Source organism: Zootoca vivipara, chromosome 2 (assembly GCF_965207765.1).
Source record: "Zootoca vivipara chromosome 2, rZooViv2.hap1.1, whole genome shotgun sequence".
In the NCBI taxonomy this organism is placed as follows: Eukaryota; Metazoa; Chordata; class Lepidosauria; order Squamata; family Lacertidae; genus Zootoca; species Zootoca vivipara.
In genome coordinates this window covers 65,547,622-65,562,442 of record NC_142584.1, presented here as the reverse complement: position 1 = coordinate 65,562,442, position 14,821 = coordinate 65,547,622, and the positions used below count along the sequence as shown (strand labels likewise).

Sequence of the window (14,821 nt, the reverse complement as noted above, 5' to 3'; positions counted from 1 at the left end):
TGATTTAGTGTCATCTATATGACATCTTCCTCATCCAAGTGGCATTCTGCTCGCTTGGTTCAGTAAACTTGTTCTTTCCCCAACCAGAAAATGCAAAAAGTAAAATAAAAAATCCACGGTACTATCAACCTCAATTTGGTCCAAACCAAGGTGTCAGGCGCAGTGCAGCACTGTGTTGTCAGTGGTTGGTATGTTCCTTTTCAGCAGCTCCCATTTCCACCTATTTCCTTTTTCTTCTTTATTTACTTTCTGGTCACAATTGTGTTGTTGATAACACATGCATCGTTGCATTGGTTAGCCAATTAAGCACAAAAATCGTGTTAAGAATCCTTTCTCGGTTCAGTCCACAAGTGATAGCATTGAACAACTTGCTGGATTGCGTTTCAGCAGCTTCATGTTTCATTCTCCTTTTGAAGTTTCTTTGCTCCAGGATGGCCACTCTAAGAGTCACTTACAGAGACTGTCCTCAAATGCTGAAATGTTGGTCCACTATTTATTTATTTTTAAAATGTTGCCATTTGTGATGCTAGATTTCTTCCCATCTGTTCTTTTGCACAGAGACTGACCTGCTTGCCTTCTGTAGAATGCAGAAGAACATTGCTTGCCATGGCAATTATAAGAACAGGAACAGGTAAATAAACCCCTAATTACATTATTAGCTGCTCTAATGGTGTTGCCAGAGTAAACACATGGAGACAGAATTAGCATCTGGGTCTGCTACAAGAGCTGGTCCCTGTGTTCATATGTCACATGGCCTGTTGTTGCTGGCAAGTAGTTCTTTTAGATCAGGGGACCGGGGTGCCAACTTGAATAAAATATTATGCCCCGCCTTGCATAATCGATCACATGATGCAGTGCACACACACCATTTGAATGTCCATCAACTTTGTGGGGGCCTGGTCCCCTCAAATATTTTATTGTGGGGGCCGAAGTCCCCACGGCCCCTAGGACTTGGCACCTCTGCAGGGGACTGTATATAAGCAGTGTTCGAAATTCCCATTGTTCTTGGTGCATTTTGCGACAGGGAATTTCATTAGCACGAGCAGTTTCTGAGCTCTGGGCACAGTACTGTGCCTAAGATTTCAGATTAAAACTGCAGAATGGAAGGAAATAGAACCTTTTTCTACCTCTTCACTTCCAGCTACTCTCTTAAGAATGGATAAGAGACCTTCTTAAGAATACTAGGGGGTGGGCAGGGGAAGGAATAGACCATGTGAAAGATGAACATAATATTTTAGCTACAGTTTGTTCATTTTCAGCTTTGTATTCTTGTTATTTAAAAAAGTGCACCTAGACATCCTGTTGTTGCTGCCATAACCTAAGTTTAAGGTGCCATTTAGCTCCTAGCTTTCATATCTTGGTTTCTAACACGGTATATAAGCAAGTACAGGCTTCCCACCTCAGGCCTGTGAGAGGAAAGTGTCATTTTCTAGAATGGGCTGCAGATCATCAATTATACATTTGAGCGGTTTCAGCTAAGAACTGTCAGAGATAAGAACTGGTGTCCTGGCATTTTCTCTCCTGGGTTTTATATTAAGTTATTCCTATGTCTGCCCTTGTTGTTCTGATTTACCTCTTCATTGGGTGGGGATCGTAGTTAGAGGGACACCTGATTTAAAAAAAAGAATCTTGTGCATCTGAACAGATGCAATTGTATCATAGGCCTTGACTGTATATAGTGGATTTTGTGGTATGCTCTGGGTGAAAGCTGAAAGCATGTAGGGATGTATAGTGATCAATATAAGGTGGTGCTTATATGTCCACCAGGAAATTACACTGCAGTGTCCAAAAAGTTAACCTTTTGCATGGACTGATCAAGGGTGAGGTTGATGATAAAGTGAAAGCTATTGAAGTTCTGGTGGAATCACTAAGCATTCTCCTGTCTAGATCAGGCATCCCCAAACTTCGGCCCTCCAGATGTTTTTGGCCTACAACTCCCATGATCCCTAGCTAGCAGGACCAGTGGTCAGGGATGGTGGGAATTGTAGTCTCAAAACATCTGGAGGGCCGAGTTTGAGGAAGCCTGATTTGTAGTCACACATTCTCCCATGGCAAATGCACCTCATTTAGGGTTTTTGTCTTGGCCCTCAAAACCAACCCCCTCCTGTTTAGTGATTTCCTTGGTTTTTATTTTCGTCTTTTGTTTAGTTATTTGAAGAACCTTGTGTGCTCTTTCCGTGACTGTCCTTAAAGAGCACAAGTCATATAACAATGTCCTGTTTCAAAATCCAGCAAGTTACACCCCTGTCTTGGAACAAGGAGAGGGGTCAACAGAGGAAGGCTAAGATGCAAATAGACCATGTGAAAGATGAACATAATATTTTAGCTACAGTTTGTTCATTTTCAGCTTTGTATTCTTGTTATTTAAAAAAGTGCACCTAGACATCCTATTCCCTACAGGATGTTCCCTACAGGATACAGACCCAGTTCCCTAGCTGAAGCTAAAAACCAGGGGCTGCTATTCCAATCTTTCTGTTTTGAGCACTCTCTTTTACATGTTTGTCATCTAACAGCTCTGGGCAGCTTCTTCCTCCTTAACTGAAAGGGTTTTTATTTTGTTACTTTATTACCACCAATTTGGTCTTCCAAATTCTACTTAGCTTGCCTGTTGGCAGATTTCTATTTGATTAGCCTAAGTGTTCAGGCTCTATTATGCTGTTGCTTTGCTGCCTAAAGAATGTGACACTAACTGTATCATTTCATCTCTTATTACATAATCCTCTTACTGGAGAAATTCTCTCACAACACTAAATATGAGTGTGCTCTGTTTTCAGAAATACAGCACAGCATTTATTTCTCTCTGTGTGTATGTTAGCACAAATATTGTGTACCATGTTTTGCCCACCACAATGCGCAAATCCTATCACACTTACCTGAGAGAGTAAGACCCATTGAACCAAATGGGGCTCATTTCTGAGTTGACATGCAGGAATCCATTGTTAGTTGAATCAAATTCCGTCTCCTTTTGCTGCTTCTATAATTAACTGTGACAAAGCACAATCTCCTTTTGAATCTAGAAATTGTATCCATGTCATGACCTGAATTGACATTTAAGCCTGCTGGTAACTGAAGTTGCCCATAATACATGCTTTTGCTGCCTCTCCCAATTTCTTTATGTACTGTGCTAACATTCAGTTGCTGTCAACCTTAGCATGGGCCAACTTAGAGAAGCATTAGTTGATTGGTTGTGTGGGTTTTACTCAATTAAATTTGTGGATGAGCAAAGCAGCAATTTTGAAGCAAAAAACATGATTTGTTTGTAGATGCATCTTAGAGACATGCCTTTTTATGAAGAAGACTGCACCTGGAGCCATCACTGAAACGTTTAAGCAAGTTCTTGTGTTTTTTTATGGGTTGGATTCAGGCTAAATCATTCTCTGAGTAAACCCATTGAAGTCAACAGGACACAAATAATTACCAACTCAACTTCCATTGGTTTCAATAGCATGCCTGCCTAGATCCAACCCAATAAATCCAACGAACTCCTGCTGCCTATGGATCATGGGAGGTAGTGTTTTTTAAATCGATCATTCGTACAGAATTTGGGTAGCTAACAATTAAGGAAATAGCAGACTGCACTCAGTTAAAGTATATTTTAAAACTTGCTATGATGCCTACTGAGCAATAATAGCTTTGTAACACAGAGTGGCCCTCTATGCACTGACTGCAAGTAATAAGAATAAGAAAAAAGTTACGGTAGATAAAGGTTGGTGGGACAGTGACCCATTCACCCAAATGCACCAGCCTCCACTGTCCTTACTCACATACCTCTAGATTCAGAGGATTAACAAAGGCTGCCTCTGCAGAAGATAAAGCTGCTCTTGCATTGACACTCATTGCTCAGTAACAGCACCCAACAAGGGGCCTCCTATACCACAGTTACCCAGTGCCCCTCATCAAACACACAAAGATATCATAGTTTTGTTGAAGTACCTGGGCTCTTGATACTAGAGCTACCGGTAGTTATGACCAGACATCCTGCTGCTCACTTTGTCAGTTGCCATGAATGGGATAGTGCTGTGGTAGCTGCAGCTCTGAGTTGCAAGAGCAAGCCTGATATCATCTCTTATTACAGAGGCTAATCCCAGGAAGCAACCTCATCGACTTTCAAGTCAGCTCTGCTACATCCTTAAGAGTCATACAAGCTGCTTCAGAACAGGAAGCAGGCACTGCAATCCTTTTAATTCAGCAGCTCCTGCTCGCAGCAGAGGCCAGCCCATTAGCACCAGGCTGCAGGGAGGTCTGAAGGACTGGTGGTGAAGTCTGGCAGCAGCAGATTAGACAGATCAGTGGTGGCTGTTGCCCATTGGGTCAGGAGGGGAAAGCAACAGCAGGTGGAACCAGAGTCAATGACAGACAGAGTCAGCTAATTTTGCCCCCATCTCTTTCTTGCTGAGTTTAATAAAGGACAGCACTGAGTCTAAGGAGGAAGGAATTGGCATGCACCGCTACCTCCTAGACTGGTTTGTAAGGAAGCAGGCAGGAAAGTGGGGGCTCACTAAGGGCAGACCGAGGCTGGAGGGGCAGTGCTGCATCTGCCTTAACAGACCAAACTCTACTGCATAGAATCATAGAATCGGAAGAGACCACAAGGGCCATCCAGTCCAACCCCCTGCCAAGCAGGAAACACCATCAAAGCATTCTTGACATATGCCTGTCAAACCTCTGCTTAAAGACCTCCAAAGGAGGAGACTCCACCACACTCCTTGGTAGCAAATTCCACTGCCGAACAGCTCTTACTGTCAGGAAGTTCTTCCTAATGTTTAGGTGGAATCTTCTTTCTTGAAGTTTGAATCCATTGCTCCGTGTCCGCTTCTCTGGAGCAGCCGAAAACAATCTTTCTCCCTCCTCCATATGACATCCTTTTATATATTTGAACATGGCTATCATATCACCCCTTAACCTTCTCTTCTCCAGGCTAAACATACCCAGCTCCCTAAGCCGTTCCTCATAAGGCATCGTTTCCAGGCCTTTGACCATTTTGGTTGCCCTCTTCTGGACACGTTCCAGCTTGTCAGTATCCTTGAACTGTGGTGCCCAGAACTGGACACAGTACTCCAGGTGAGGTCTGACCAGAGCAGAATACAGTGGTACTATTACTTCCCTAGATCTAGATGCTATACCCCTATTGATGCAGCCCAGAATTGCATTGGCTTTTTTAGCTGCTGCATCACACTGCTGACTCATGTCAAGTTTGTGGTCTACCAAGACTTCTAGATCCTTTTCACATGTACTGTTCTCAAGCCAGGTGTCTCCCATCCTGTATTTGTGCCTTTCATTTTTTTTGCCCAAGTGTAGTACTTTACATTTCTCCTTGTTAAAATTCATCTTGTTTGCTTTGGCCCAGTTGTCTAATCTGTTAAGGTCATTTTAAAGTGTGATCCTGTTCTCTGGGGTATTAGCCACCCCTCCTAGTTTGGTGTCATCTGCAAACTTGCTCAGGATGCCCTCAAGCCCATCATCCAAGTCATTGATAAAGATGTTGAATAAAGACTGGGCCCAAGACAGAACCCTGTGGCACCCCACTAGTCACTACTTTCCAGGATGAGGAGGAGCCATTGATGAGCACCCTTTGGGTTCGGTCAGTCAGCCAGTTACAAATCCACTGAATGGTAGCATTGTCTAGCCCGCATTTTACCAGCTTCTTTACAAGAATATCACGGGGCACCTTGTCAAAGGCCTTGCTGAAATCAAGATAGGCTACATCCACAGCGTTCCCTTCATCTACCAGGCTTGTAATTCTGTCAAAAAATGAGATCCGATTAGTCTGACATGACTTATTTTTCAGAAACCCATGCTGACTTTTAGTGATCACAGAGTTTCTTTCTAGGTGCTCACAGACTGTTTGGTTAATGATCTGCTCTAGAATCTTTCCTGGTATTGATGTCAGGCTGACTGGGCGGTAATTGTTTGGGTCCTCTTGCCCTCCTCCAGTCTGCTGGAACTTCGCCTGTTCTCCAGGAATCTTTACTGCAGACCCTGGGCATAGTGAAGGGAGGTGCAGGGTGCAACTGCCCCCCTCAACCAAGTAAAACAATAGAAATACTTAACTGACCAATCACGTTGGTCCTGCCCCCACTAACAAAATCCTGGCTACGCCCATGCTGCGGACTATAAACCACCTAAAAACTACCGCAATACAAGTATTTATACTAGAACTGACTCTTAAGTCTTCCTGCATTTAGCAAATGCATAGTTGCTCATATGAAAAAACTGAGCATGGGTAGGCCACTCTTTCTACATTTCCCCTTATGGGGGCAGCAGATGTCAGCCTTCCTTCCATGAAAACCAGGGTGATCCAAGCAATCCATTTGTTTTATTCAGAAATCTGAAAGGCTAGGAAGGATCCAACTACTGGGGGGGGGAAGAGAATTTGCAATTGGTATTTTTTGACTCTCAAAATCTTTAGGTTTCCAGACATGCCACTATCTCAGTTTCAAAAAAGATCCCAACCATGTGTCGGCATGTAAGAACAGCAGGCTTGTGTGCAAATGGCACACTTGGTAATGAAGTTCAGTTCCAGGCAAACCCTCTCAGCACAAAGGAAGGGAAAGATGGATGTTGACACCAAGACTGGGTGGTTTCCCCCAAAGTTTCAACTCAGGACCAAAAAAATTACAACCTGTTTAGCCTCAATTCTTTAATAATGTTGAGAGCCAAATTATGGGAGCATTATGCCAATGCCATGCTATATCCACCCATCCTGCTTCCCCAGAGATCATGCCGACTTCAAAGGTCTATTGTAGTGGTTTCACACCACAAATTTGTTCTTCATGAGGGAGCCACTCTTGGTGGCAGTGTCTGCATGAGCCTGATAACCAATCACCATTTTGGAAGACAGGCCCAGGCGTTCCTTGTAAACACGCCTGAAAGAGAGAAAAAAATACCGTAATTAAGTTGTACTCCAGACAGCTGGCTATCTTAGCTCATCTCTCTTTTGTCTCTTTTGTAGTGTGTACGCACATATCATCCATTTCCACCAAGAGTCCTTTCCCTAGGCTGTTATAGACACCTACAAACTCATTGCATAGCTGGCATTCCTCATGCATAAAGGTTTCAAACTCTTAACACACACACACACACACACCCCTTAGTAATTCTATTTGTGTTTAATTATACAAACACGCTCTGCCTTACATAATGTGGTTGGCATTAGCCCTCCTGTGTGTTGCTCAGCATTTCACACACATATCTCAACAAAGGGAACTGTCTGTCAGCTACCCAATATGTATTACGCCATCTCGGTTCTCTGCCTCCTGGGTCCAGATTGCGATCTTGTCCCCCTTAGCACGGATGTTGATGACTGCCCCACAGACATCTTCACTGTAGTCATCAAACATCTCTCCAATCAGGCACAGCAGCTACACAGAAGAGGAAAACCCATGAAGCAAACAGGGAACCAGATGCAAACTACTGCTTGATGTACCATGGTTAAATACAGTGGGGAATATTTCTTGCCTCATAAGGGTCTTTAAGCTGTTTTCCTGCCCAAAGACAAGAGCTACACTACTCGGGAAGGATCAGAATAGCTGGCTCAGCTCAGAAATCCAGCAGGCATCAGAGGAATTGGGGATTGTGTGTTTGAGTGAGGGGGGGGGGGGAAGGAAAGTTCATCCGAGCAGATAAATGCCATACATCCTTTCCTCTTCCCCTTCATCTCATGCTGCCATGTGTTGCAAGTTGCCTGAACACAATAAGCCATCCTTCACCAACCTGACATTCTCCATATGCTTTGGACTACCAATCAGTGTTCAAAACGTCCATTGTTCTAGGCGCATTTTGTGACAGGGAATTTCATTAGTGTGAGCCGTTTCTGAGCTCTGGGTGCAGAATTCAAATTAAACCTGCAGAATGAAAGAAAAGGAAGACCTTTTTCTGCCTCCCTACTTCCAGCTACTCTCTGCAGACAGGAGAAGAGACCCTCTTAAGAATATTAGAGGGGTGGGCAGGGGGAAACCATGTGAAAAATGAAAACAATACTTTAGCTGCAGTTAGTTTGTATTCCTGTTATAAAAAAGTGTGCCTAGATATTCCGTTGTTGCACCCATAACCTAGGTTTAAGGTGCCATTTAGCTCCTAGATTTCATATCTCAGTTCCTAACACTGCTACCAATCCCATCAGCCCCAGCCAGCAGAACAGGTGATGGGAGTTGGTAGTTCAAAACACCTGGAGAGCAGAAGGCGGGCAAAGACCTTGGCTGAGAAGGGGAACTAACGAAGGAGGGTCACTTTGGGGAGCAGCTCCCGCCTGCCCGAGAAAGAATGGGAAGTGCTCTATGCCCAACCCAGAAACATGGCCAGAAAGCAGGGCAAATGCTACATTTCATAAAGGAGAAGCACCCACACAGCGTTCTGCCTACTTACAGTCTCCAGCCAGAAACGGTCAAGCTCTGCATGCCGCTGCTGCTTGGACAATGTGATAAGCCAACGCCCACCGCGCTTATTCCGGTTATCTTCCCACATCGGCTCAATGCCATCCTGCAGGAAATGCAGGATCTCAGTATATACAGCTCTTACACATACACACAAAAAACTACACGAAGTTGCAAGGCTTTCTTAGTCCACCACAATGCACTAGATCCACAGCAACAAGCCACGTGTAGCCCTGTGGTGTGTGGGAAATCCCATACAGCAAGAGACCCCAAGACTACCACTTGAGAGCCTGTTTCCCTCCCTACAGGAGGTACAGAGTGTTAACAAAACAGGAATAACCAGCAAGACTTACCTTGAAAAGGGAATAGTCGCAGCCTGATGTCAACTTGCTGGCCAGTTGGATGTTGCTATACAGCCTGCAGTCTCAAGGAGGGAAGATAGACATGTCAGGAGAACAGAATGGGTGGACTTGCATAAGGAACCTGCTGCTCCTGATGTTAATGCAAGGTATATTGCGTGAACAGCCCCAAAGCAGGTGGCCCTTGGAAACTGCCTTGAGAGGAGTTTCCACTAAATCCAGGCAAATACCACAGGAAACTATGGTTCATTCGGAGCTCCCCGCAGCACACATCTCTCTCAACCACTTTTAACATTCAAGTGCTGCTTAGGACTTGTTTAGCCCGCAGGTACAAGTACCGGAACATGGTTTTCAAAAGTGAATGGATTGGTATGGAGAACCCAGGTCCCATCATCCCTGACCATGCCAGCTGGGTCTGATGGGAGTGAGGAGTCCAGCAACATCCACAGGGCCACAATATTTATTCCCCACTGTTGGTTGAATCCCACAATGGCCTTCCTTCTTCTGGCGAGGCTGTTCCAGGGACTCTAGCTGTCAGAGGAAGGACTGGAATGCACTCACGCCCAGAAGTCTTCCACGGTGTCGAATTTGGTGATAAGCCGCAAGTTATCCTGCCAGGTCTTACTCTTGTCATTTTTGAAGAACCAAAGGGCCCACCTACGGAGATGAACGGAAGGCAAAATTAAGCCACTAGCTATGCACATACACTCCCCTGTGTGAGGCTCTATGTACACACAAAACACCCAGCACATCTTGCCACGTGTGAATGCTACCTGTTTGGACTGGAAGGTGCTATGTCACACTCTTCTCATTTCACATTTAATTAGACCTACTGTAATAAGGCAACCTTAAGGTGGGATGTGGGTTGCACTGATAAACAATGTGGTTTTGTAAACCACTCTGATTATTATTTTTTGTATGAACAGCAGTATATAAATATCTGTATAAATAAGTAAAACAAATATTTTCTTGAACTTCTCCAGAGACACAGATGCAGGTTCTCTCTCCTTCTCCCAGTGCAAGGGAATATAATATAGGAGTGGTTTCAAGAGATGAATGGTAGGAAATTCAGGACAGAAGAATGGAATAACTTCTTTACATAATACATAGGATTTGCTGCCATAAGAGGTGATGGCTACCAACTTGGACAGCTTTAAAAGGGGACTAGGCAGATCCATGGATGATAAGGTGATTGATGGTGACTACTCATGATGGCTCCGTATACCTCCAGTATCAGAAGCAGTATGTGCCCCTTGAAAATCATCTGCTAGGCAACAACAGAAGGAGGATGCGGTTGCCTCCATGCTCAACTTATGGGCTTCTCTATAGGCATCTTAGTTAACTAGTGTGGGAAACAAGATTCTGAACTAGACGGGCCTTTCATATGATCCAGTAGGACTCTTTAAGAGCATTCCCCACTCCTCCCTCCTTTGAAAAGGAGGAAGCAAGAACAGGGTGAAAGTAAATGATTTTTTCATGTTTAACAGTGATTTATGGAAGCACGCAGTAGCATTGGAAGTGTTCCTTGAATCCAAAAATAGCAAGGATTTCTTGGCGATGAGTATCTGCTGTATCATAGCACAGCTCCCTTGACCACATTTGGTTGCACCTTGCCAGGATCTTTTTGGTTAGCAGCCATCAATAAGCAGTGGGAAAGTGAGCCTTAACATTATTGCACTGGAGGGGAGATCTGGACACACTGGGAGATCCAAGCATTTTGGCATTCTGCTAGCATTACGCCTCTGATTACCAGTTGCTGGGAATCACAGGTAGGTCGAATGCTGTGGTGCTCGTGCCCAGCTTGCAGGCTTCCCACAGGCATCTGGTCAACCACCGTGAAAACAAGCTGCTGGACCAGATGGGCCATTGACCCGATGTACTTACCTGTTCTGCAGGGGGTGCTTGCTGAAGCATTCCACAGCCTCCTCTCCTCTCCTGGCCTTGTGCATCCACTGCTCCTCATGAGGGCTTGCCTGATGTTTGGATAAGTGGACAATTCATTACAACAGGCACTACAGGCTCCTTGTACACATTCACCCCCAGGCAGGTGGTCCCCTGTACAGGCTACAACTGGCTGGACAAACAGCAAAGCCAGATAAGTTGGTGGAGCTATGTGTTTTGTTTGAGCTCTTGTTCTCTCTTAGGGACAGCAATAAAAGCTGGGAAATTATTATTTTTCCATCTGAAACACACTGCTATAAATAGAGGAAATTCATGTTACATATATTGTCTGTGTTTTGCCAAGAATTCAGAAAGTGAGTGTATTCTCACACAGCTTTCTGGGAAAAAAGCTTCACAAGAGAAAGAGGAGCTGCTCCCAGCTTTATTCTGGCTTCAGGGAGGAACATAGCCAGCTTCCCTAGGGCCCAGTACAGTAAATGGTTGACAGTACCTGGGGCAAAGGGATCAAAACCCTACACATAAAAGGACAGGCCACCAGCTGCCTCCTCCTCCTTCGGCCTGCTCTAGGGTACAGGACAGAGCGTTCAAAAGGGCACTTGTTTGCTGCTTGATAAACAGGATCAGAGAGATCAAGTGCTGCTGATGTTATTTTCTGCCCTTTACCACACTCTAGATGGCAGCAATGGTGAAATGGGCACCCCTGCCAGCTCCAAAGCTTCCTGTCCACATTGGTTTCACAAGGCCCTCTCTCAGGGCGAACAAAGAATGCTATACAGCATTACATTTAGAATAAGAATTTGAAGGAGGAAGACCTTGCCTACTCAAGTAGAGCAACCAAAAAAAGCTTTTGGTCCTTAAGAGAACTAGGCAAATTTTTTCCTAGCTTTTTCACAGCCAAGTGCATTCAAGCCAGGCCAGTCTTGGCTATACTTGCAGTGCCCTCGAGCAACCGTGTGAAAATTGCATACATAAGCAGACACATTTAGGCTCTCCAGGGACTAGAGTCACCAAGATCAATACATGGCAGACCAAAGATTGACAACTCCCAACCTTTTTTTTTCCTGGCAGGGACTGTGTACCTTTAATAGCTGCATGACAAGCAGAAATCCTGTAGAAGAAACGCCCTTTCCCCCCAACATGCAATGCGTTATGGGAAGAGCATCTCAGACTACTGTTAAAGGTACAGCAGCCCTGGAAGAAGCAGCCCTGCAAGCCATGGATGGGCCTCCTACAAGTTTTATAGCAGGGACTCACCACAATACCAAAGTAAAATGGCCACTCTACTGGGAATAGGCACTCTAGTACACATCCCAGCATAAAGCTCAGTACTATGCACACTTGCTCAGATAAGTCAGGTTCATTGAATTCAATATAACTTGCTGAGATAAGCATGCACAGAACTGCAGAATTTGCATCAGACAAGATGTTCAACATACAGAACAAACACTTGGCTATATCCAAGCCTAGCTTTTTCTACCCTTTAAGATCAATAAGGTCCCTGAAAGCTAAACAAGGAGCTTTGGAGTTAGAACTATATTTCAGGAACACATCAGCTTCACAGTTTCAGGGTTATACCCTAGGGAGAAAGAAGAAAAAGACCTCAACAGAAAGAAAACTACTACTCACCATCATTAGTGCTACTGCCACAACCTTCTAAGAAAATAACTGAGCCCACCTCTCCAGGCTTCCTTTTTATATAGAAAGCACCCTTGAGCACCACCTTTAACCTAGAAAATTGTTTTGTTAAAGAGCCAGGTCTTTCTTTTGGCATTCCTTCAAATGCTGCCATTGTAGAAACTGTAACTCCATCCCTCTTTTTCGGCTGGAACACAACAGGGACCCATGGACCTCTAGATGTTGCTGGAGGCCAGTTCCCATCATCCCCAGCCAGCATGACCAAAGGTTGGGGATAGCGGGAGTTTTAGTCCAGCAACACCTGGAGGACCACAACTTTCCCATCCTTGATTTAGGCCAATTGGGTCACTTAAAAGTCACTGCATTCAAGACACTAGGTCAGAGGTGGGGAGCCTCTTGTCCTCCAGATGTTGCTGGACTATATCTTCATCATTCTTGTTCATTGGCCATGTTGGACAGGAGTTAGAGCACCACAACTGCTGGCCACAGGTTTCCCATCCCTGTACAGGTGAAACTCGGAAAATTTGAATATCGTCAAAAAGTGCATTTATTTCAGTAATGCAACTTATTATTATTTTTTATTTTTTATTTTACAAATGCTTTCTTTTGGAAATTCTACAGTAATAAAACAAATAGTTACAATAATACAAAAATAAACAAAAATAAAAATAAACATCGCTATTACATTTCATTAATGTTTAATAATGGATTAAACATTAAAAGCCTCCCTGGAGGGGTAGATATTTTCCCCCTTTTCATTACATTTATAATTGACCCACCTAATGACAAATAATTACAATTACAACAAATAAAGGCTTGACATATCTTGCTTTGCATGTCATGCATCTATCTCATACTGGTATATTGGTTTCACCTTTTAAGTTGCATTACTGAAATAAATGCACTTTTCAACGATATTCTAATTTTCCGAGTTTCACCTGTACAAGATCACTGTGTTCATGTCAAAATTAAAAGGCAAACAATATAGGGTCATCAGAGATATTGTATCCATGGAACTAAGGTATCATGAAAGCTCAACATCCAATAGGTAACCAAGGCTGCTTTTAAATAGGTGATTCCAAAGCCTGTGTAATGTAAGGGACAACTGTTGCTGCAGATTGCAACCAGGTGGGCTTGGCTTGGCTCTACCTTATTAAGCAGGCCTTAAAAATCTTAGCTTGTAAGAGGAGATAATTTTCCAAGTGTGCTATTCAAGGTTCCATTAGTGTTGCCCTCAGGGTTTGGGGTGTGTAGGTGGGGGAAGGTCTTTGGCAAATCTATAGTACAACTTAGATCTGTGCAGTAACCTTGGAATTCTGTGTATAGCTCTGATACAACCACACCACAAAAAGGGTACTGTAGAGCTGGGAAAGTTGCAGAAAAGAACAACCAAAATCATCAAAGGGCTGGAGCAACTTCCCTATGATGAAGGGTTGCAATGTTTGGAGCTTTTTTAGCTTAGCAGGATATAAGCAATAAGGCCTTAAGAGAAATTAAATGCATATATACATTATATAGAGTAGCATCACAGAGTGGGAAGGGAGCGTATACACATACATACACATAACGATAAGCATGTTAAAGCTTACCTGCACATAAAATTATTTACAATGACTGTTCATAAATCAGTCTTGATGGTAACACAAAGATCCTGGCACTGGTAAACTAATGAACACCTGTAGTGGGATTAAAATCAGGCTAGTGGGGATAGAATTTAACTTCTTGGTAAACTGTTATTCAGTGACCTCCCTTTGACATTTTTTATTCAAGGGTGACTACTTAGGTTACTATCAAGAGTCTAGGTAAAGGGACCCCTGGCCATTAGGTCCAGTCGTGACCGACTCTGGGGTTGCACGCTCATCTCGTATTATTGGCCGCGGGTGCCGGCGTACAGCTTCCAGGTCATGTGGCCAGCATGACAAAGCCGCTTCTGGCGAACCAGGAGTGTTCCAAGAGTCTAAAGAGACTAAAATCAGGATAGTGTCCTCCCTGATGTCAGATTTGTGCCCCTTTAATTATTTGCATAGACCTGTTTGTCCTAGGCACAGTATAGTAGGGTGATATTGTCAGGTGATGGCATAAGTCACATTAGAAGATGAGCAGGTGAATGACCCCTGATGTTGTCATCTGAGAGAAGAAAGTGTCCTTATCCAGGATGGGCTGTAATTCATTGATGATAACTTTCTGTGGCTTTAGCTGGGAATTATAGGTGGTAACAGGTAGTGCCTTATTACTTTCTCTTCTCAGTCTGTCCTATGTACTACATTGTTTCCGAGTCCTCAATCTTGCTTTGTTCTTTTGCTCTTTCACTTGATTGGGCGATTATTTTAGTCTTTAAGGAATAAATACATAACTAATATGTTTTGTGAACTAGTGCCTAATGCTGCCCTTCCTCCATGTATCTAATCCCTTCCAAAAGCCACGATCTAAGCAACGGCACATCGCATCTTGTGTGGCAACCCAGAAAAGTGGGATCATCCGTGGTCTGCGATTCTGCATCCTTCTGCCTTCTTACGGTAGCTGTGAGCCACTGACTACGTGCCCCCCCTCTCT

The 14,821-nt window shown here is 43.9% G+C and overlaps 1 protein-coding gene across 1 annotated transcript; it reads right to left on the bottom strand.

The window, feature by feature from the left end:
- Positions 1–6,625: 6,625 nt before the first annotated feature.
- On the bottom strand, positions 6,626–12,492 carry EIF4E1B (eukaryotic translation initiation factor 4E family member 1B). Its single transcript, XM_060271037.2, has 6 exons — positions 10,616–12,492; positions 9,293–9,388; positions 8,726–8,789; positions 8,365–8,478; positions 7,222–7,361; positions 6,626–6,866 (listed from the first exon to the last, which is right to left on the bottom strand). Exons 1-6 carry the CDS (start codon positions 10,678–10,680, stop codon positions 6,752–6,754), a joined length of 594 nt encoding a protein of 197 aa, XP_060127020.2. The 5' UTR covers positions 10,681–12,492; the 3' UTR covers positions 6,626–6,751.
- Between the last annotated feature and the right edge of the window lie 2,329 nt (positions 12,493–14,821).